Genomic DNA, 23261 nt, shown 5'->3' with positions numbered 1-23261 from the left:
CAGTGAGAGAGTGAGACAGGGAGAGTGAGTGAGGCAGTAAGTGAGTGAGGCAGTGAGAGAGTGAGACAGGGAGAGAGTGAGAGTGAGGCACTGAGTGAATGAGACAGTGAGAGTCAGTGAATGAGACAGTGAGTGAGGCAGTGAATGAGGCAGGGAGTGAGTGAGGCAATGAGAGAGTGAGGCAGTGAGAGAGTGAGAGTGAGTCACTGAGTGAGGCAGTGAGAGGGTGAGGCAGTGAGAGTGAGTGAGGCAGTGAATGAGTGAGACAGGGAGTGAGTGAGTGAGGCAGGGAGTGAGTGAGACAGTGAGTGAGTGAGACAGTGAGTGAGTGTGAGTGAGGCAGTGAGTGAGTGAGGCAGTGAGTGAATCTCAAATTCCATTTTCTCCACATCTTCTCCAGCATTTGTTGTTTTCTGTTTTTAATTGGGCTATCATTGGGGTGTAAGGTGGTATCTCTTTGTAGTTTTAATTTGAATCACCAAGATGACTAGTGATTGTGAGCATTTTTCATGTGTTTGTTAGCTACGTGAGTGTCATTTTTTGGTAAATTGTTCGTGTGTTTTGCCAACTTTTCAAAGTGGATCATGTTTTTCTCTTACTGAGGGGTTGCAGAGTATCATAAATTTTGGTAATTAAACCCTTTACCAAGAATCTTTTGGAAAAGATTTTCTTCCCCAACACGTGAGCCCTTGTTTTACTCTTTTGATGAAGTCTTTTGATGTACACAAGCAATTTGTTTTTAGCAGGTCTCAGTCATTTACTTTGTCTTCTGCTCTGTGTACGTCCCTTTCATACTTGATAGTTTATGTATGCCCTGTAATAGGGCCCTTAATTTTGTTCCAATTTTCTGATTTATGATCCTGATAGCTGTAGGGTTTATATTTAGGTCTTTCCCTCATCTTGAATTCATTTCTGTGCATGGGGAGAGATATGGTCTTATTGCATTCTTATGCACATCGTGATCTTATTTATACAACACCATTTGTTGATGAGGCATTCTTTTTATCCCATTTGATAGTTTGGGGTCATTTGTCAAAGATCAGCTGCCCAGGTGATTTTTATAGATCTCTACAGACCACCTGGGAATCATATTGCAATATGGATTCTGATTCAGTATATTTGGGGTGGAAATACAAATCCTCAGCAGGAGGCTGAACCAGAATGAACTGATTGGAAGAGAGTTGAAGTTCAATATTAGGAATTTTGGAAACTTCTAATTTTGTAGTGAAACTATTTCCCCCTCCTGCCCCCCATGTTATTGTCGTTTGAGTGAAAGTTTATTAATTTTCCATTTAACAGTTTATGCACATTTTGTTTTGTGACATTAGTTGCATCCCCTCAATGTAATAACATTCTTCCCGCTTCCCTCCTGCCTTCGCTGTTTTCATTTGTCTGTCTTTGTGGTCCTTTTCTACCTTCTAAACGTTGTTTTTGGGAAAATGCTACCCCTTTGTTCTCATTTGATTCTGTGAGGAATGTATTCCGCATATGTGTTACCATTCACTGTATGGGTACTCTCTACTGTTTGGCTGAACAATGGTCCCTGGGGTTCAGTTAAGTCCCAAGTTTGAAGGCTGTCTCAGGGTCAGAGTCTCAAGGTTCTTCCAATATCTATCAGACAAGTGAGTCTGGTCTTTCTTATAATTTTGAAATTTTCTCTACATTTTTCTCCTCCTCTGTCCAGGAACATCTATTGTTTGGATCAGAGCAGTTAGTAGTGGTAGCCAGGCACCATCTGTTTTTCTTACTTGGAGACTGTGATTTGCATGGCCTATTAATTTTCTCGGTTAATTGCTTCCTTGACTTTTTTATTTTCTTCACTTATCTTTGTTCCAGGTGGGAAGAGACCAACAGTTGTATCTTATGTGACCATTCCCAAGCTTTTAAGACCCCACAAGTTATTCACCAAAGAAGGATGTAGAATATTGCCTTTGTGGACTATGCTACACCAATTGACCTAGATGTGTCCTGAGAAAGACCCCCCCCCCACCGAGCTAGAGATACATATTTGTGGATTCATAAATATTCTACATATCCACTGTCTTGCATCTATAATTGTATATGAGTTTATGGAAGATGAAAAAAAAGGCAGTATATCCATCTATTGCATCTTTCTATTAACTTATACAAGTCCTCAATTCTTCTAGTCCTGAGCAAGAAGGGCCCTGCTCTGGGTCCTTGCTCTAAAAACTTACTGCCATCAGATGGATGCTGACTCATAGCCATCCATCGGACCGGATGGACCTACCCCTGTGCACTTCAGAGACTGTAACTTTTTACGGGTGTCGAGAGACCATCGTTCTCCCATAGAGTTGCTGGTGGTTTTGAACTGCCGGCCTTGCAGTGGGCAGCCTAATTCCGAACTACTATGCCATCCGAGCTCTTCAAGTCCTTGTTTAGAGAGCTCCAATTTTGCACTCATGCTTCCCCAGTCAGGGAGTATTCAGGCTGAAAGTGGTGGCATTCTCTGTCTATACCCCAGGATTCCCTGCTCAGTGGCTCCCCTCCTCCTCCCGGGGCCTGTGTGGGTCTCTGAGGGCTGCATGGCTTGTCAAGGAACCCAAGGATTCTAATTTCAAACTTGACCTTCCAGGTTTTTATAAAAGTATAAGTCAGAAAGTATTACGGTTAGGGTCTAAGTTCATACATGCATAGGTTTATTCCAGACACAGCAGTTTTAAACATCTCTCTGCAATCAGTGGATGGGTGTAGGCAAGTTCTCTCAGTAAGACATTTATCTTAGTCTTGTCAGGGTGTTCAAAAGCAAAAACGTACCGCCAGCGAGTGGATGCTGACTCATAGCAACCCTGAAGGGCAGGGTAGAACTGCCCCTGTGGGTTCCTACGACTGTCACTTGTCCTGGGAATAGAAAGCTGGGTCTTTCTCCTGCTTCCAAAGAAAGGTCCAATCAAAACAGCGGCTTCAGCTAAGCCAATCAACTTCAAGACCAAGAGATCAGCTCAAGGGTAGGGGGGAAGGGGGCGGCGTGATTTCCCCCCCACAGTTTTATTGGCATATAATTCACATATCACACAATTCAATTGTTCAATCACATCGTGAAGAGTTGAACAACCATCACCACAGTCAGTTGTAGAACATTGTCCTTCTTCTTGTACTCATCGTTATTAGCTCCCCATCGCCCCCCAACCTCCCCTGACATACCCACCCCCATGGAACCATTGATCCAGTTACTGTCTCTCAAAGGGGGTAATTTTGACATTCTCGAAGGACAGAATATGACCACAGGGTTCATTCGGAAGAAGTGTGAAGAAAGTGGAAAGCTACATGGGTGAGGAAAAGGCCGGGGAAGTTGTGCGCTCATAGTCTCTTCTTAGTGCACCAACACACCTGCTCATTTTTTAAGGGTTGTTCTAGGAAACTTTCATGGGGAAACCTTACCTCTTCTACCCTACAGCCTTGATTCTGTCCCTTCAGACACCTTTTTGCTCCCCAAACTCAAAGACAATTTAACAGGAATATCATTTTAGGCCCTTGAGCTTGCCCAAACTTCCGTTTTAACATGGAATAAATTGAAGAGCCCAGAATTCTTTGGGGGAAAGGCACAAAAGAAATAGTGATGGGTCAAAGCAAGTCACAAGGCCATGCCAGGTTTGAGGCAGGGGAGCTAGACCCTGTCATTTAACGGGAAGAGGAGCAAAGTCATTTTGCAGAAGGATGAGCAGGGTGCAAGAATAGTTGCACTCCTCTTTTGTAAGCAACTTTTTACTGACTCTATTAGTAGTTTTGTCTCACTCCTTGCAGAAATGAATAACAATAACCACTAATCTCTTACCTCCTTACTCAGAATGCAGTCATTTAGTCTAGTGAAGTTGATTCAGGAAGTCATTTGAGGGGAACTGGAAAAGCCAGGGCTTGGGACCTGGTTGATATGAAATACTTAATTTGGAAAAGAACAGTACACACCATTCAGTGCTTATTATTAATCCTATGATTTTCTTTTTTTTTTTAAATAGCTGCTGCCATCTTGAGTAAAGTAAATCTGTCTGTGGACCCCTGTGATAATTTCTTCCGTTTCTCGTGTGATGGCTGGATAAACAATAATCCGATTCCTGAAGATATGCCGAGCTATGGGGTTTATCCTTGGCTGAGACATAATGTGGACCTAAAGTTGAAAGGTAAGTTTCTCCTGGGTTTGGCGATGTACTATAGAGAGAGTGTTATTTGACAAGAGAAACATAGTTTGGGGTTTGAAGCGGGACTGCACACTTTCTAACTATAGCGAATTAATTCACAAGAAACGTTTCAGTGGAAGATTTAAAGGAACACTGTGGAATTCCAGTTTCCCAGATCTCCGTGCAATCACAGGGTCAATTTCGTGTGAAGGACAAGAGCTTGCATTTGACTGTGAGTGGGCGCAAACCAACAGTTAATAAAGACGATGTTGTATCAGTAGATTTACGTGTGTGTGTTGTGCAGAGTAAACTTCAGCTCTTGCTCATTGTGCTGGGCGTTTCCATGGTCTGCAAAGGAGACCTCACACCGCCTTGTCTTTTGAGAACTCTGGATGACCTGGGGCTTGTCGTATTGTTCTTGCTCACTTCGAAGTTAGCTCTGGGAAGACTCTTTTCTCTTATGACCACTCTACCAATGACAAGCTCACATACAAATACTCACATGTGCACATGCGCACCGACCCTCCGCCTTACAGTCTTGTATGTATCGAAAGGTAAAAAGAAGAGACAGTCTCTAGATAGATGATTTTTTGACATTAGTTATATCCAAAAGTGTCATCAGGGCATGGCATGGAGTGGTTAAGATAAAGATTTTTGGGGGGTGGAGGTGGGGGTGGGGGAGATGTCTTAATGTAAAAACTAAAATTATCATCAGAGAATTTTGTTTGAAGAGGATTCTGCATATAGGTTCCTTCACAGTCCATAGAAATAAAAGTAAATGATCCAGAGAGGGTTTTTTGTTGTTGTTGCTGTTTCATTTTAGAAATGAACATTTTTATTTCCAAGCTCAATTGGAAAAATAAAAAAGAACAATATCAACAGGTAAAAAGTAGAAAGTTTCCCATGAATCTCCTCTTAGAAATAGCTGCAAATACAGCGATGGGGCATATAGGTCATTCCAGATTTGTTTCTGTGTATAGGTAAATATGCATACCCTTACATTAACCAAAAATGAAACTAGCTGGAATTCTGCATTCTCCTCTGTACCCTACTTCAAAAGAAGATGCATTCCTTATAGTCATGTTTTATATTGGTAGATTATCTTTCCTTATTTTAAAGATCATTGTGGTACACATTTGGGGGCACTTTTATAAAAGTATCCTTAGAATAATTTTCCAGAAAAGGAACTGATGGGTTAAAAGAGTATTCAGTTGAATATTTGATACATACACAGGACTGCTATGAGTCAGAAGTGACTCAATGCCAGTGAGAAGTTTTTGTTTAAGTTATAGCCAAGTAACTCCTCAGAAAGTGTATTTCTGTGTCTTTATGTTTTCTTGCTTTGTGAAATAACTTTTCCGCATCAACTCCGTGTGTGTGTGTGTGTGTGTGTGTGTGTGTGTGTGTGTGTGGTATACACTAGAGGTCAGGAAATTATGGCCTGTGAGCCAGATCAAATTCATTGCTTGTTTTTGTAAATAAAGTTTTATTGGAACACAGCCACATCCATTCATTTATGTATTGTATATGGTCATGTTAAATCTGCCACTATAATTAGCAGGGTTCAATACTCAGGACAGTGACCTTATGGTGTATAAAGCCTAAAATATATATATACCGTATATACTCGAGTATAGGCTGTGTTTCAGCACATTTCTTAAGTAGTTTTTGTGGTAAAATTAGATGCCTCAGCGGATATTTGGGTTTGCTTATACTCGAGTAAGTACGGTACTCTGGAAAAAGTTTGCCAACCCATGATGTCTGGTGTAAAGTAAAGCTTTAAAATGCAAGTATCCATATAAAATGATCTCTATATATATCTAAAGAGATCAGATCATCTATTTCATAATTTGATCATTTTATATAACATATTATGAACATCTTTTCATATCAATAAAGATGGATGTTGTATAATTATTTGGCATGATTCCTGGGTATGGATATATTATAGTTAATCAATTCTTTTTTTTAGTAAATCATTTCACTGGGGCCTCTTACAGCTCTTATAACAACCCACATATTCATTGTGTCAAGCACATTTGTACATATATGGTCATCATTTTCAAAACATGTTCTTTCTACTTGACTCCTTGGTATCAGCTCCTCTTTTTTTCCCCTCCCTCCCCCACCTTTCTACCTTCTTGACCCCTTGATAAATTATAAATTATTACTTTCATATCTTACACCATCTGCAGTGTCCCTTAACCCATGTTTCTGTTGTTCGTCCCCCTCAGGGTTGGGGGTAGGGGTTATACGTTGATCATTGCGATTGGCTTCCCCTTTCAGCCCCTTCTCCTCCCACCAGCCCCTTACCCTCATGGTATCACTACTCCCATTACTATTCCTGAGGGGTTTGTCTATGCTGGATTCTGTGTCAAGAGCTCTTATCTGTACCAGTGTACATGCTCCAGTCTATCAGGATTCGTGAGGTAGAACTGGGGTCATGATAGTGGAGGGGAGGAAGCATTAAAGAACCAGAGGAATGTTGTAGGTTTCCTTAGTGCTATACTGAACCATGGCTGGCTTATCCCTTCCTGTGACCCTACCGTGAGGGGATATCCAGTTGTCTACAGGTGGGCTTTGGGTCTCCACTCCGCCCCACCCCCCCATCCTATCGTTCACATTAAAATGGTTGTTTGGGGTCTTCTGATGCCTGACACCTGATCCTGTTGACACCTTGTGATCACACAGGCTGGTGTGCTTCCTCCATGTGGGCTTAGTTGCTTCCCTGCTAGATGGCTGCTTGTTTATCTTCAAGCCTTTAAGACCCCACATGCCTGGCACCATCAGCTATCTTCACCATATTTTCTTATGCACCCATTTTGTCTACAGTGATCGTATCAGGAGGGTTAACATCATAGAATGCCAGATTATTAGAACAAAGTGCTCTTGCATTGAGGGAGTACTTGAGTGGAGGCCCAATGTCCATCTGCTACCTTAATACTAACATATAAATATATGTACATAGACCTATTTCTCTATAGTTATATATAAATATATTTACATGCCTATATTTATACCTCTAGAAATTTATTTTGCCTCCTAGTTCTTTTCTCTATTTCCTCTTACTTTCTTCCTGTCCCATGATCATGTTTGACCTTCATTTGGCTCTCAGTAATTCCTCTCGGCTACATTGCACTTGATCAAACTCCACTAGGCGTTCTATGCTCTCCTCACCATCGATTTGAAATCACCTGTTGTTCCCTTGTCCCTGGGTTTGTTACTTCCTCCCTTCCTTTCACCCACCTCCCCTTCATGTTCCCTGGAACCGTCGGTCCTACCTATCTTACAATATTTAATCAATTCTCTCTCTCTCTTTCTCTCTCTCTCTTAATAGACCTTTGTGTCGAGGGCTGACTTTCAATAGATTGCAGTGAGGGAGTTGCTCTGCTTTTTACGAAACCCCGACCCAGAAGCAGATTGTCTACGAATGATTTAGCACCAGATTCCCCATGAACATGTGGTGCGTGATGGGCGAGGTTAATCAATTCTTATATTGCCATTTAGGTTATTTTAGTTTCCCCCTTGTTATATGCTACTCGGGTCATGAGTTGTGAAGCCACAAAAAAGCTGGATTTGAATCTCGGCTCCCTTTATGTCCCCCAGGTCAATGACTGATTCTACATAGCTTAGTTTTCTTATCTTTACACTGGAAATAAGAAGACTCATCTCTTCGAATTTTTATGAGACCCGAAGGACTTGCCCTTTATAAAGGGTCCAGTTTAGTTCCTGGAACAGAGCAGCTCTCACTGTGTTTGTCCCAGAGTTAGTTATAAGGTTCCTGAAATGATGTCTGCCAAACGCTTTGTTTTATTTTGGTCTTATCCTTTGTAAATGTCATGTGCTTTCAACAATATTGAATACTGTCTAGATATTTTCCCCTGCCCTTGATGAAAAGAACATCCCAAAATAAAACCCAATACTACCAATCAAGAGAATACCATTTTCTTATGGCTGATAGAGAACACACAGATCTGGTTGTCCAATATTTGAAAGAAAATGGATTTGACAGACCTGGCTGATGAAAAATTGCCCTCTATTGAAGTCAGCAACCTGGCTTTGTGAAGTTTTTCTTTAAATGGCATGGAGAACTCAAATGTTTGCTTGGAAAATAAAATTATTTCTTGTTCTCTTCAAGAAGCAGGATTTACTTTTTTTTTAAAGGCTAAATATACTCATGTGTTTGAATGTCTTCACATTTCCACCCTACAACCCCAGATTTGCCTTCATGGGATCATGGAGATGACACAGCATGTAGTCAGTGTTTATGAACAAGCATATGAAAATTTAGTGTCATTAATACTTAGGAAACATGGGGGAAATGAGTAAGATAGAACACTTGTGTCAAAGAGCAGACAGATGACTCAAGGGAGGACCAGATCATCTCTATTATGAAATAGCACTCTGCCACTAGTTTGTGAAGAAATACAGTATTTTATTATTTTCAAGCACAAACAGTACCAGCAGAATGATAAGATGAAGTAAGGACTATGCATTAGTGAGCAGACAATTGATGATTGTGACTCATGGATGGATTATTTATTTGTAAATACCTGCTGGCAGAGATTCAGATGGTTCCCATAATTAAATAACTCCCTCTATAATCTCATTTTTTCCTATCATCAGTGTTCCTAGGAAGACCATCTTTCAAGGATAATAGAAAGCTGAAAACTCCAGTTCAGCTCTTGTGAAGTCATTTGATGCTTAGGAAGCTCAAGTTAGTGAAGACATAGTGAATTGTGTCATTTCCCTATATTATGTGTATCCAATGATGTACCAGATTGAGCCTTGCTTCTATTAAGTTACCACAAATAATATCAGACTAGTAAAACTGAGGGTGGGGTGGGGAAGTACTAAGGACCAATCATCCACACACAGTGGTGGCCATTTTATTCTGAATGAATACGCAGAATTTTGAGTGACTCTCCTATGGGTATACCCACTTAGAGCAGGTTCCTATATTTCCCAGACCATGCCAGCTCTTTTTTTTAAAAAGTAGTTTGTTTATTTTTAACAATTTCACAGACAAGCAAATCATATACCATACATTTCAATAGATTGCATTCATAAGAATTGGATAACCATCACCACAATCAATTCTAGGACATTTCTTCTTCCTTCACTAGTTGTTAGCTCCTTATTTCCTGCCACCTTCCCCTTGCTCATGTTCCTGTAAGTCGATTGATCCAGTTGTTGTCTCTGTAGGTTTACCTAATCTGGGTAAACCTACTTATACAGAGAATCGTATAAAATCAAGACTGAACACAAACAACAATGAAACAAAGGAAAATCTCAAAGCAGAAGATATTAAAAAATGGAACAATTGCACATTGATTCAAGTGAGAGATCGATGACAAGGTGTCACACTTTGATCTAACTGTGACTAATTGCAGCAATGTGCCTTGCAATGCACTCTGTCTGGTAACAGGGCCTTTCGCATCTCTGGTCCCTAGTCAGAGAGGATTCACCTGAAGCTTAATCCAAATGGAGGATCCTGTGAATGGGTATTGGATTTCCACTGTCATCCCCAGCCTTCTGAAAATGGGTGTTCAGAATTTAAGCTCTAGGGGTGCGGGCAGGGGCGGGGGCAGGGCCTCGGGCACTAAAAAGAAAAAAAAATTTAAGCTCTGGGTTTGGTTTTTATTATTTATAGTTCTTGGATCACACAGGTTGGCCTGCTTCTGTGTGGGTTCAGTCAACACCTCATTTAGCTGACTGCTTGTTTTAATGCAAGCCTTTAAGACTCCAGATGTTACTCTTTTAGATCACTGGCCACCATCTCACTTTCTTCACCACACTTTGCTATAGTGCCCATAGCTTCAGTGATTACCATGTTGGCTCCTTTTCATGTGGTTAATACAGGAAGCACTAACTTTATGCATTATACAAATGTTACCCCAGTCCTTGTAAAAAGAGTGGAGGGCAACGTCTGACCCCTGATTACACAAGCGAATGCGAGAATCACGTTATCATTAAAGTTGATCCCTGTGAGGCAGAGGCCAGACAGGACTCCACGCTCTTTCTTCTGTGACCAATACTGCTACTTACCGTCCCTGCCAAGGCACTCTTTGCAGCTATGCTGTGTTTGAAAAGTCGTTGCAGCAGCTACACGGACTTCTCAGTCAATACTCCCAATTCCGTGGTTTATTAGGAAAGTGAACAGATTACAATTCCGGATCAGACATGTTCAGGGCATAGTTCTTTGGTAGAACAGCCTCTTCTCTGGTCCTTGGCCTCTGCATTGCGCACACAATGTTACAAACGTCGCCCAGCATTCCCATTCAATGTCCTTAAGGGCACTCCACGCTAGTGGATGCCTCCGCAAGAAGGCACTCAGTCCTCTTTGTCTTGTGCTCTGCCTTTCACTCTGCTGCTGTGCCTGTGCCTCCACTCTCCTGTAACAGCTTTCTGTGTCCTGAATCCCGTGGTCCAAAGGACACACTCCATGCCTGGCTCTTCTTTCTTGATGGCAGTGAGATCCCCACCCTCCCTTCTGCTGCTGAGATGGTTCATTTTATACTCCATCAGGATGGCAAGATTGACCAATCGCTTTGTGAGCATGCCAAGTGTTTGCAATCAAAATGAGCTCTGTTCACAATCACGCACAACTAAATCTTATAATCCTGTTAGCATCTTTCCCCCCACCTCTTTTACACCCACCCATCAGGAAGATGTCCTTTGGCGGGAGTTTCAGAGACTGGCTAGAAGGGCCACACCTAGTCACTTACTACACTGCACTTCTGCATGCCTATTTGGGACTGTATTGAATACTATTAAACGTTAAGTGAAATGATTTTCTTGGAAAAAGTTTTTATTTTTGTTGTTGATAGTTTTCCCAATCCCATAGGTCATTTGAGCATGGGTGGAGATAGTGGAGTGTGAAGGAGGGGAAGGAAGTTGTCCATTAAACAAGATACAAAGCGCAATTGACACTTTGGAGCCACTCACTTCAAATCTCCTCCTCTCCATCCTGTTGCTTCTGACTCGTAGCAAGGCAGTAAGACAGCGCAGAGCAGTGTGCCATCCATTGGGTGTCCAAGGCTATCGTCTCCATGGAAGGAAACTGCCTCATCTTTCTCCCGTGGCACAGCCAGTGGGTTTGAATTGCTGACCTTTTGGTTAGCAACCACATGCATTCACCACTGTGCAACCTGGACTTGACTTCAAATAGAGAAATGAATTTCCTCCTGAAGGCTCAGCGGAAAATGTGAGTGCATCTCTAATATGTAATCTCTTTCTAAATAGGGAAAGGAACTCAAGAAGCAATGAAGAATGGCCCTTGTGAGTTACAACTGTGTTCCCATAGTGCGGACAGTCAGCACGTTTGTTTTTCCCTCTCTCTCTGACTTTTTGACTCGTATCTGCTCCAAGCATTCAATGGGAAGATATGATCTCCTCCTGTAGCTCCAGATTGTACTTCTGTCATTACTACAAATAAGTTAGATAATCTTGACAAGAATCAGCTCGATTCCTTTCATGTATTCTGAGTGGTCTGCTTTTTAATATCGGGAAGTGCACTTGCTTCCATGTGATTGAAATGCACAGCATTTTGCTTGTACTAATTACTCTGTGAATTCAAGACTATTTAAAGAGAATCTACACTCGCCCTCCCCCCCCCCAATCAAATACTTTGATCCAGTCCCAAGTAACAGAAACCCAAAATCAAATTGGCTTAAACTTTTAAGGTAATTTGCTGGCTCATGTAAGCAAAAAAAAATCTAGTGATTATGTGGATTTCAGGCAAAGGTTGATTTAGCAGCTGAACCATGTTATTAAAGATCACATTTCTCTCTTTCTCTGTACTCCAACATCCACTATAACATGTTTCTTTTTGTGTCTGTTTTGTCATAAGATTGTTGCCAACAGCAACCAGAATTCATACTCCCTGATTCTATTCAATAAGAGACATTGAGTTAGATCCTAGAGATACAGAGATCAGAGATGAATAAGGCTTCCAAGACTACCCTAATGAAAATAAAAATATTCATATCACAAAATTCACCAGTAGGTATTATAATTAAGAGTCTTGAGTCGCTGTGTCCATTTAATACAGTAGCCCCTAGCCACATTTGGTCTTTGAGCACTTCTGTCATGTTATAAAGGAGTCCTGGTGGTGTAGTGGTTACATGTTGGTCTGTGATCCACAGGGTCAGCAGTTTGAAACTTCCAGCAGCTCTGTGGGAGAAAGACGGGGTTTTCTGCTCCTGTAAACAGAGTCTTGTAAACCCAGAGGAGATCGCTATGAGTAAGCATTGACTCTATGGCAGTGAGTTTGGTTTGGTTTGATCTTCTGATAGATGTTACCACTACCTGGAAATGCTGCCTGTGTTCATCTCTGCTTCAGAACTGTAGGAGTTGTTAGATCCAGTGTTACATCCTGTGATTTAATGAGTTTGTAATGCAGCACACTTAAGAGGGGGCTTCAAAATGTTCGTGGAAAAATGTAAGGAAAAGAAAACAGAATTTTCACAGGAACTTTTTAAAGTTACCTTGTATTAAGACATCACACGTTAAAAGACACCCCCCCCACTGTATTTCAGTATAATTGGGTTCCTTGGTAAACACCTGAACGACTGTCATGCATATATACAAATTATTCAGAGAATGGTCCATAGATTCCAACAGGCACACACAGGATTAAGAATCCCTGCATATGTAAAGATAGTTGGGCAGGCTTAGAAAGCTCACAAAATGCTTTCTGAGCATTTACTTAAATCTATCTGGCTTTTTGATACAACTTCAATCAGCTGTTTTGAGTAGAGTTAGTTATTACCAGGCCCCATGGGTTCAGGAGTCCAAAGATTACCAAAATGTTTGAAGAGTCTACAGTTGGGAATCCGTGGGTAATGAGCATATTACTCGAATTTAATATTTCTATAAGGATGGTTGATGAAATCAGAACTTTGTTTTCAGAGACATGTGCTAGTGCCCACCCTTGAGATAGAGGTTTTATGAAATTGCCTAAGCTACAGACTCAAAGTATTTATTGATGAAATTACTAAGTCTGGCCACGTGCCTATTATGAAAGCAGGCAGTTAGTGAACCTGAAAGGTCAGTGTTTCTCTAGAGAAGCTACGGCTGTTGCCATGGTACAGTTAAAAGTATTTACTAATGGTGAAAGTGATTGAAAACAGTAATTAGAGTCTTTAATTATAAGTACACGGCGGCAGGGGGCTTCAAAAAGTTCATGGAGAAATTGAATGAACAGAGAGTTCTTCCCATGAACTTTTGGAAGCCTTCTGGTCCTGAGTGGTAGATAAAAGAAGTTACTCGTCTAAACTTGCAGACATGGACTCTTGGTTCCATTTGCCATGGAGGGTGGGGGGTGGGGTGCAGGGCAGGAGGACACTGAAATTGTGTCGGTGCTGGGAGTTAAGTTGCAAAAAGACCAAATGAATGCAGGTCAGGTGACTTTGTTGGCAGGAAGGAGGGTATGAGCAGGGCTGTTGGTGAGAGAGGAGACAGGAGCGACCAGACAGATAGGGGGCATGTTGGCTTAGAGGCTGTAGGAGGAATGAAACATCTTACTTTAGAAGATTGTCAATAAATATAGGTTCTTTGGGTTAAATATAAGTTCTCTGGCACAGCTAATGACACAGGATGTGTGCATCTCGAGAAAGACACACACGCCCGAAATGACACTCTTGAACCTGCCCACGCCCAGGAGCATGGGTATGAGTGCAGTTGACTTCGCAGTTGTTCCCAAGGGCCTCCGATTTTTGAAAACATCACTTCCGACAGAGGACGACTTGGGAAAGGGAAGAACATTCCTGACTGGGTGGAGAGGCCACACTTTGGAGGCAGAGTCACATGAGCTTGGTGGTGAGGATTCCTGAAGCGCCTCCAAGTAGCCACCTGTTGCTGCTATTGGTTACCAAAAGCTGGAATCATATTGGAGCTGAGAACACAGGATGTTTGCAAGAACTTCCAAGGGTCATCCAGTTTTAATAACAGACGTCAATGACTGCTTTCCTGGGCCTTGGAATGTGTGCTGCAGCGAAAGGGGTCCATCACTTACCTTTACAGACTTCCTAGTGGATGGATGTTAGGTCCTTCGGAGGCAGCTCGAACTCATGGCGACAACAGAACCAAACAGTGCCTGGGCCGTTCTCATCATTGTTATGTTTGAGCCCAGTGAAGGATTGTCCTCTCTTTCACTGACCCCCTAGTGTTGTGCTGACCCTCCAACTTAGTCAGTGGCAAAACCGAGATACTAAAAAAATGAAAAAGTTGGTAGCGCACAGAAAGGAATGGCAAAACTGAATCTAGAGTTTCCTTCTCGCGTTTTTCAACCTTCCTGATTAGGTGGCTTTAGCTGCTTTTTCACCATCAACTCGGTGAGACGTGTTCAACTAAAGCATGGGGCCGTGGATGGGCCAAACATCTTTAGCATCTAGCAAAATCTCCATTTCTCCCTGATGTTCAGCCGAGCCCCCACCCTCCCCTCCCACGAACGAACAAACAAACAAATTCAGGGTTACAGAGTAGAATTGAGTTTCATGGTTGTTTTGGTGTGTGTGTTTTTTGGTCTATAATCCCTATGGAAGCAGATCACTAGGCCTTTAATCTGTGGGTGCCAACGGCCAACCTTTAAGTTAATAGACAAATGCAAACCGTGTGAACCCCCAGGTACCTCCAGCAACCAGTCTCATTGATAGAAGAGTTATGCCTACTTTGTAGATGCAGACTTAGAGGCATCAAACAATATAATAACGAGCCAAAGCCACATAGTTAGTAGGCAATGGAGTCAGGCTCAGAATTCAGTTGGTTGACTTTTGTTGTTAGGTCTCTTCGCGTTAGCTCCATGTCCCCCAGAATGCAACCCTTCCCAGTCCTGAGGTATTCTCAGATTGGTTGCTGTGCTTGACCTAATGGTTGCAGCCACTGTGCCAACCCATCTTGTGGAGGGCCTTCTTCATTGTCACCGGCCCTCACTTTACCAAGCCTTGGTACCCCTCTCCAGGAGTTGGTCTGGTAGCAAAGCAAACTCACTGCCATTAAGTCGATTCAGACTCATCGTGACCCTACAGGATGAAGTTGGTCCCAATTGCTCCCTTTGCGTTCCTGAGGCTGTGCCTCTTCACAGGAGCAGGAAGCTCCATCTTTCTTCTGCAGGGTAGCTGGTGGGTTCGAACTGCTGACCTTGTATTAGCAGCCTAACTCATACCCCACTCCGTAACCCACTACACCACAGAGCTCCTTCTCTCCTGATATCCTGTCTCCGGTGTCTTAGATGCAGCCTTGCCATCCTTGCTTCCAAGAAGCATTCTGGCTGGATTTCTTCCAAGCCAGAGCTTGTCAATCTATGGCACAGCCAATAGTCCTTGCCAACACCATAATTCAAAGGCATCGATAATTCATTCTCCAGCTTTTGCATGTGTGTATGCGGTGATTGAAATACCATTGTGTGGATGCCTTCAAGGTGACAGCTTTGCTTTTTTTTTTTTAAACTCCTGAAAGAGGGCTATTATAGCAGATGTGCACAATGCAATGGGTCATTGGATTCCTTGACTGTTGCTTCCATGGGCATTGATTGTGGATTCAAATGAAGTGGAATCCTCGACAGCTTCAATATTTTCTCCTCAAATGTTGAACTTTAGTACCCTATCTCCATGTCACTGTTGTGAAAACAGAGGCTTAGCGAGATGAAATAATTTGCCCCTATTCGCACACATCCTTCCAGTCCAGTGTTGCCCAACAGAAATAACATGTGAGTCACAAATGTGGTCACCTATAATTGTACATTTCCTGGTAGACACACTGAAAATTTAAAAAGAAATAGGTTTATCCAACCCAATATGTCTAAATAAAGTATAATTTCAACATGTACTCAATATGAAAAATTAATTAAATATTCTACATTTCACACCCCCCCAATGAACTCTTTGAGACCCGGTGGTTATTTTTCTCTGCAATCCATCGCCATTTGAACTAGCCCCATCTCAAGAACTCAAAAGTCCCACAGGTAGTCTCTGAGTTGTGAGGGGGTGCCGTTCCAATGACTTGTCAATTGGCTCTGTTATACGTGAAATTCCCCCCTTTTAAAGTTTTTTTTTAAGTATTGTTGCCTTTTATTATCAGTATCTTTATTAATACTGTCTTTTAAAAAATGTCTTTGGTTGTTGGAAATGTTCCCTATAGCCTAGGGAACTAGGAAACCCTCGCAGCTGTGCTCCTCTGGCACATGGGGTCACTATGAGTTGCAAATGGACCCGATGGCATCTCACTCCAGCCTTCAAGGTGAAGTCCAGATGGACTAAGCTGCAGACAATGGTGGCTGCCGTCGATTGGGAAGATTTTTGGAAAGGAGATCCGTTTAAAATAACCACATGGCAGTATACTTGCTAGTTGACATTAAATAAGGTCAAGTGATGCCCTAGCTAACATAGATTTTTCTCAATTTACCTTCCCCAATGGTTTGCTAAATTCCCAGAATAAGGTAGGAAAGAGAGTTTACACACACACACACACACACACACACACACACACACACACACACACGTCCTACCCCCTCACCCCACCCCCAGCTGATACACATACTGATCTGGAGACACACCAGGGAAAGTAGAAGAAGACCTAGAATTCTAGTTAATTTTAATTGAGGTCAGTGGTATTGCTGTCAGTCTGGAACCTCTGGGCTGTGGCAGAGGAAGTTGGGGTTTCAGAGCTGCAGATCATGGCCAGAATGAAACACTGTCTGGTGGGGACGCGTAGGAAGAGCTGGGTGAGGAAAGGAGGCAATTGTGGTTCTGGCTGCGGGCTGCAGGCTGCACAGCCCACTGTGTCTCAGGACGCCCACGAAGCCGCTCTCACCACAGGCCTCCCGCTTGCCTTTCCACCCTCGCTTGAGACCTGGAGGCGAAACCCAATCTTCAGGAATGAAAATGTCTCATCTCACCCGGAGGTTCAGTTCTCTTTCAAACCCTTTGGGAATCATTTGGAATAATTTTTAGAGTGGTTTCTTTTATTGAAATCCAAACACAGCTTCAATATTCCTGACATATTTATTATTTCCAGAATGAAAAAAAAATACTGGCTCTTCTGAAGTGGTTAACTGTTTAGTTATATGACATTTTGTTGGTTCTATTTATTTGACTTAAAATTAAGCCAAAGCCACATGCAAAAAACTGCAAAATCTTCTGAAGCCATCACAAAACGAGCATCATATTTCATTGAGCCAGAAATGCTATCAACTGTGAGATGCACCCTTATGTCATGGATATTAAGGTTGAGCTATGGGACCAGGCTTTCTTACCACTTAGGATTTTTATTTTATAGTCATTGAAATGAGTTCTTTTAGATCTAGATGTTCGTTTTGTATCGTATATTATCCTTTGCCTTCATCAAGAAGAATAAGGAAAGTTTAAAAAAAAAAAAAGATGGGCTAAATAGTCTAAGACTTCCTCCCCTACCCCCAAACCCAAACCCAATGCTTTCAAGTAGATTCCAACTCATGGTGACCCCGTGGGGCAGGGTAGAACTGTCCCTTGAGGTTTCTGAGGCTATACATCTTCATGGAAGAAGAGGGTCTCATCTTTGTCCATGGAGCCACTGGTGGGTTCAAAGCGCTAACCTTTTGGTTGATAGCTCAATGCTTAACCCTCTGTGCCACTGGGGCACCTTCCCATTCTCCTGTATTTGCAATTGTTCATGTCTACGTTTCCCCCACAGTATTGTTCTCTTTTTCTTTCTCAGAAAGAACAGAAGTGAGTCAGCATTTCTTGAGACTGTATTCCCGGAATTGTCTTGAGTTTTTTATTTTATCTTTGTCCCCTTCTAAGGCAGCCCTTTTGGATACGCAGCAAGTTTTCCTTTCATTGCCTAGTCGTAGTGAAATTTTCCTCAAGATTTTGAAAAAGGCTGTTTCCCAGCCAGGCACCTAATTCCGTGGAAGCGCCCACTGTAGAAATACTGTGATCAGATTCACCCCTGGGCAGGCTATTCCGTAGTGCCTGTGCTTGGCTGACAGTAGTCTTAAGCAGGAGACCGATTTTAGAAATGCTAAGATTGTGTGTGTGTGTGTGTGTGTGTGTGTGTATCTTTGAATTGGTGAAATGAGGGTATGCAAATCATATTTCAGGTAGTCCAGGCGCCTCTCACCCACCCACCCTGCCCCAGCTGCAGGTCACATTTACCCAGTAAGCGTGCTTTCAACTATTTCCATGATACTCACGGGGGTCCCTGCCTCAGCACAGCGAGGGGTTAACCTACAATGGTGTGGCAGTAACACCCGCCCCCCACCCCACCCCCGAAATACACATGTCCTTCTTCCACTCACTGCCAGCTGGCAGAACAGTTTCCCATAGTTTTTAACGTGAGTACGAATCACCTGGCAATCTTGCTAAACTGCCGGTTCTGATTCAGCCAGTGTGAGAAAGGGCCCGGCAAGGTCTCCGGTGATGCCCACCCAGTTGATCCACACACCCTAAGTCGCGCAGCCAGGCTGGAGGAAGCACTCTGCTCACGTCCCTGATGACGTTCCTCCCTCGTGGCGTGTGGTGGCTTTAACTCGCCATCCACACGATCATTTTGATGAAAACGCATATTTTACCAATGTCATTGCATTGAGAAAATGCAAAGAGTTCTCAGGCCAAAGAAAGACATAATAATTTAGTATGGGTGGGGTACAGGGAGACAGATTTCTTCCCCTTTCATTCCTGAGAGATTTGCTCATTTCATCTTCCTTTGCTTTCGTCCTCCAAAAAATTGGGAAACTTGAAGGAAATCTGCATGTAATTGCAGATTAATAACCTACCCATTAATACCACATTAGTTCATCATGATTAATAGCATCTATGTAAATGCTTAATGAATTAGTAATGATGGACTATTTGCTTTAAAGTGTCAAGAGAACATTCCATGTAAAAAGACACTACCCATAACAGGAAAATCAATTATATGCATGTTTGTCTGCAAAGCCTCATTGGTGTTGATATTTGCACATGGAGGTACTCTTTAAACCATCCATGCACCTTTTAATTGATAAAACGAGAAGGGAATTTTATTTTCATGATCTGTTAAGTTCAGAAACTGATATTTGTGTCACACACACACACACACACGTGCTGGTTTACCCACAAGTTTGCCTATGTGACTGGACAGAGGACTTCCTATAGTGACCATTTGATTAAGTTCCAAATTGAGCTATTTGGACTACCCATGATCTATTCTAAATTCATATCGTCACCCTCTCAAGGCCCAGGCGCTTCTGGATACTAATTTTATTCCTTTAGCAAAGCATTTGTTTTCTCCATCGTCCCTTGGTCTAACTCTGTGATGTCGGCCATTGTGGTTTATTTCTGTCTTTGCCCTACATCCGAGGAAGCGAAGGTCAAGGAAATTATGTGACTTGCCCAAACCAATCCAGGCATATAATTTGTCCCCCACAGATTATGGGTCTAACGTCTCAGTGTCTCCAATTTTAACCCAGGCGGAAAGAGCTGCATGAGCCCAGGCTCTCTCCAGCTGGTGCCTTTGAGGAAACCCCAGAAGCCCAGTGTGATTGGCGCTCAGGTTGAAAGGAATTGGAAGGGAAGAGGAAGGCAAGGGGGCCGGGCCTCATGACCTTACAGGGCATGCAATGACTTGTTCTCGGGTCGTGGGAAGCCATTTGTAAATGTCAGGCAGGGGAACACGAGGAAGGATGCATTGTAGCAGAGCATGCTAGCTGCGAGTGCACAGGGGCTTGGAGGAGGTAGTTGACGAATGGAGATCAGTTCAGAAGGCCACAACATGAGGATTTGTTTTTTAGCTTCCTATCCAAATGAAGGTGCAGTTGGTCTTCCCCATTATGAAACACTCCAAAGCATTATGGGTTATCTTTTCCCTCTATTGCCTAATTTGGTCAGCACGAAAGTGCTCTGTTGATCCTGGCTTCTCTGAACGTAGCCAAGCACCCTCAGCCTCAGGGCAGAATCCGAAGGGAAGTCACGGCTGCAGCTGGTGGCCAGGGTTGTGAGCTCTCGCTTCTTATTTCTTTGAGTCTGTGTTGCTCAGCCTTTACCTGGACCCACTGCTTGTGCCAAAGATGCAGTGGCTTCCCTTCTTTTGGAGGAGAGGCTTCTGGGTAGAGAAGGAAAGAAATTGGGTTTCATCCTCAGAAACCCAGGTCTAGAGCCACACTTGCCCTTGACCACACACTGTGGTTTGAACATCCAGGAATAGAACGATTGCTTCTCTTACCTCCTCCGGGAAGGTGGGAGGGCAACCAGGGCTGAGGTGGGAAGTGGCTTTTGAATCCTGTGTTTACAGTGTCTTGATTGTTGCTTCCCTAGATGAGGGAGCCATCCTGAAGTCTGGAGCTCAGATTTTTTAGGAGTTCGGGGATGCATTTATCCTCTTCCTCCTCCTCTTAGGGTGTGGTATCAGCTGGAGTCGAAAATAACGGCCTTGGATTTCGCTTTTTCCTTCTTCCCCACTTTGGCGGTCTTCCTGGCATGGCGCCCATTTTTGTTTCCTTCTCCTCCAGTAGCTCAGTCTCTCACATCAAACCTCTCTTGCAGGTCACCTCGAAGCAAGGAACTCTTTAAAGCTGGGGTCTTTTAAAGCTGAGGTCTGCTGAACTGAAAACTTAGACCCCAAAGGGCCGAAGTAAGGAAAGTGTTTCCCAAGCCAAACAAAGCAAAGTAAATTTGATCCTGGGCCTTTGGTGAAGAAGGTTGACATCGAAATCAACTGGCGAGGCCTAGTGAGAGTATCATCGTTGTATGAAGGGGCTTCGTATGAGGGGGCTTCACGAGGTTCATTTTGAAACCCTCTCCTTTTGCTTTCGGTGGGGATGGGAGGGGAGACCCTGAATGAGTGAGCTTTCTGGGCATCAGAGGCATCCAGAAGGACTGGTGAGCACCTTGGGTTTAAAGCCAAAGTTCTCCAAGTGTGCCCCCCAATCTGCAACATCAACCACCACCAGGCAACTGGTGATTCTGGGGCTCTACCGCAGACACTCTGGGGACCCATCCCAGTGAGCTGTGCTTCCACAAGGCCTCCAAGCAATTCTGATACGTTGACAAGTTTGAAAGCCGCTGATTGAGACTAGAGCAAACATGTAGATAAAGTCAAGTCTTGGGATGAGCTCACTGTTTTGCTCTAAATATTCTAGGCCTCCCACCTCTGGCAAGGTACCTGCAGAGTGCTGTCCCTTGTCACAGAGGTGACAGGGCAAAGAGGCTCACAAAGCCACTCCACCACTGTAAAAGCAAGTAGTGATGTAACCAGGGAAGACCTTTCTCCAAATTGTGGTTGAGAGACCTGTCAGGAAATTTCACGATGGCATAGCTGCCTTTAAGTTGGCCACATGGGGCCTTGTTCTCTCGCAGGAAAACGTCTTGTGGATCTTTCCTAGGTACTTGATATTAAATGAGCAGAAGTTAGAGACCTGGATTTGTAGCTAAGCTTTTTGACTAATGCAGTTTCAATAGACACGTTTTGATGGTTTCCTCATTTGTAGAAGAACATTGTGATACATCAATGTTGGGAGAATGGATTGAGAGCTTATCAAGCACTCTTGGGACTGAGTGGTGCTTGAAACTTGGACACCATCATTCTTGGGTCTTGGATGTCTCAGGGACACTCAGAAAGGAGCATCACAGGATATAACCACACATGGCCTTTTCTTCATAATGTTAGCATTGGTGAATTATGAGGCAGGGGGGAAAATCAAAGAACGTTAATGACATTAAGTCTGCTACAAGCTTTACATATAATTATCTGCTAGGATACAAATAATCCAAATAGGAAAGCTATTTTTATGAGTTAAACTATCATATTGGCAGATTCATTGTAGTGCCCTGCTTTCAAGGAGTCATGCTAAAATTTAATATGAATTTTTAAAAAGTATAAGACTGATAAGTGTAATTCGTATAAATTCATTTATATGTGAATAGTTTAAGAGTTCCCTTCCATTAGACTGTCTGGCAGTTTCGTAAAATTGATTTCATTCCAGACAAAGTGGCGGGGAGGGTGTTCTTTGTGTCATCTGGTTACCCATGATTGAGATCGATGAGTTAAGAGGTTTTTAATCCCTCAAAAATCAACTGCTCGTCCTTTTTGCTTAAGATGATGCCAACCAACAATTATTACTTATAAGATGATCATAAAAAATGAACAGAGAAAACAATTCTGACAGTTTTCTTTCCCTATATTTAGGTGGGAGTTTTCCAGAAGAATGAGAAATATCAGCTCTTATTGTCTTTTCAGTATGTCAAACAGACCCAGTTAATCCCATGCTTGACTGGCTCTGGGTCTGAGGATCTGAAAAGCCGAGTGTCACACAATTCGTGTGAAAACATGAGGGCTATGGGATCTACAGACCATGACTTAGCTAACGTGGTTTCCATTTTTTTTAAATGAGAATAACAATAGGCTTTGCAAGCTGATTTAGATTCTCAGGTCTAGCTGCCTAAGAGTTTAATACCCATGCAGTGTGAGTGAGAAAAATGAAATTTCTCAGTACGGTAAATAAACCGAGGAGTCTGGAAACCAAATTGAAGTTTGTAGCCTGGAAAATCAACAAGGACTAAAAATAGTCTGATTAGAGGTGACATTCAACCACAGACCTTCCAAAGGTGGCTTTTAAGTACCACCCAAGGAGAAAACAGGCCATGATGTGCTAGGTTGAAAGAATATACAGGCTTACTTCATTTTCTTTTCCCTCGCCTTATTGCACCCCACAGATGATACTTTCTCACAAATCGAAGGTTTGTGGCAACCTTCCATCAAGCAAGTCCAACCCCAACGACATGTGCTCACTTTGTGTCTCCGTGTCACAGTTTGGTCATTCGAACAGGATCTAAACATTGGTATAATGTTACATAGGGTACACTTAACAAACAAACCTGAAGTCGCTGCCATCGAGTCGGTGCTGACTCATGCGGGTTTTGGAGACTGGAACTGTTGACAGGAGTAGAAAGCCCAGTCTTCCTCTTGTGCTTTCCGAACTGCCGACCATGCAGATTGCAGGCCAATGCGTAACCAGTACACCACTTGTGCTCCTCCCGTTCACTTCGTAGACTACTGTATATATAAGCATGACTTTTTTCTATCGTTTTATTAGGGGCTCATACAACTCTTATCACAATCCATACATCCACCCGTTGAGTAAGGCACATTTGTACATTCATTGCCCTCATC

At 42.8% G+C, this 23261-nt stretch overlaps 1 protein-coding gene across 1 annotated transcript in view; it reads left to right on the top strand.

Annotated features, from left to right (window-relative positions):
- The window catches only part of PHEX (phosphate regulating endopeptidase homolog X-linked), a 228764-nt gene that overhangs the window by 20487 nt on the left and 185016 nt on the right, over window positions 1-23261 (top strand). The window contains exon 3 of the mRNA XM_004709915.3: window positions 3975-4136. Within this exon, the coding sequence (XP_004709972.1) occupies window positions 3975-4136 (162 nt within the window). The remainder of the gene's footprint in view (window positions 1-3974; window positions 4137-23261) is intronic.

Source organism: Echinops telfairi, unplaced genomic scaffold (genome assembly GCF_000313985.2).
Source record: "Echinops telfairi isolate 266 unplaced genomic scaffold, ASM31398v2 ScPeMD7_53;HRSCAF=182, whole genome shotgun sequence".
Taxonomy (NCBI): domain Eukaryota; kingdom Metazoa; phylum Chordata; class Mammalia; order Afrosoricida; family Tenrecidae; genus Echinops; species Echinops telfairi.
The sequence above is the reverse complement of the archived record's forward strand: the minus strand, read 5'-3'. Positions and strand labels throughout refer to the sequence as shown.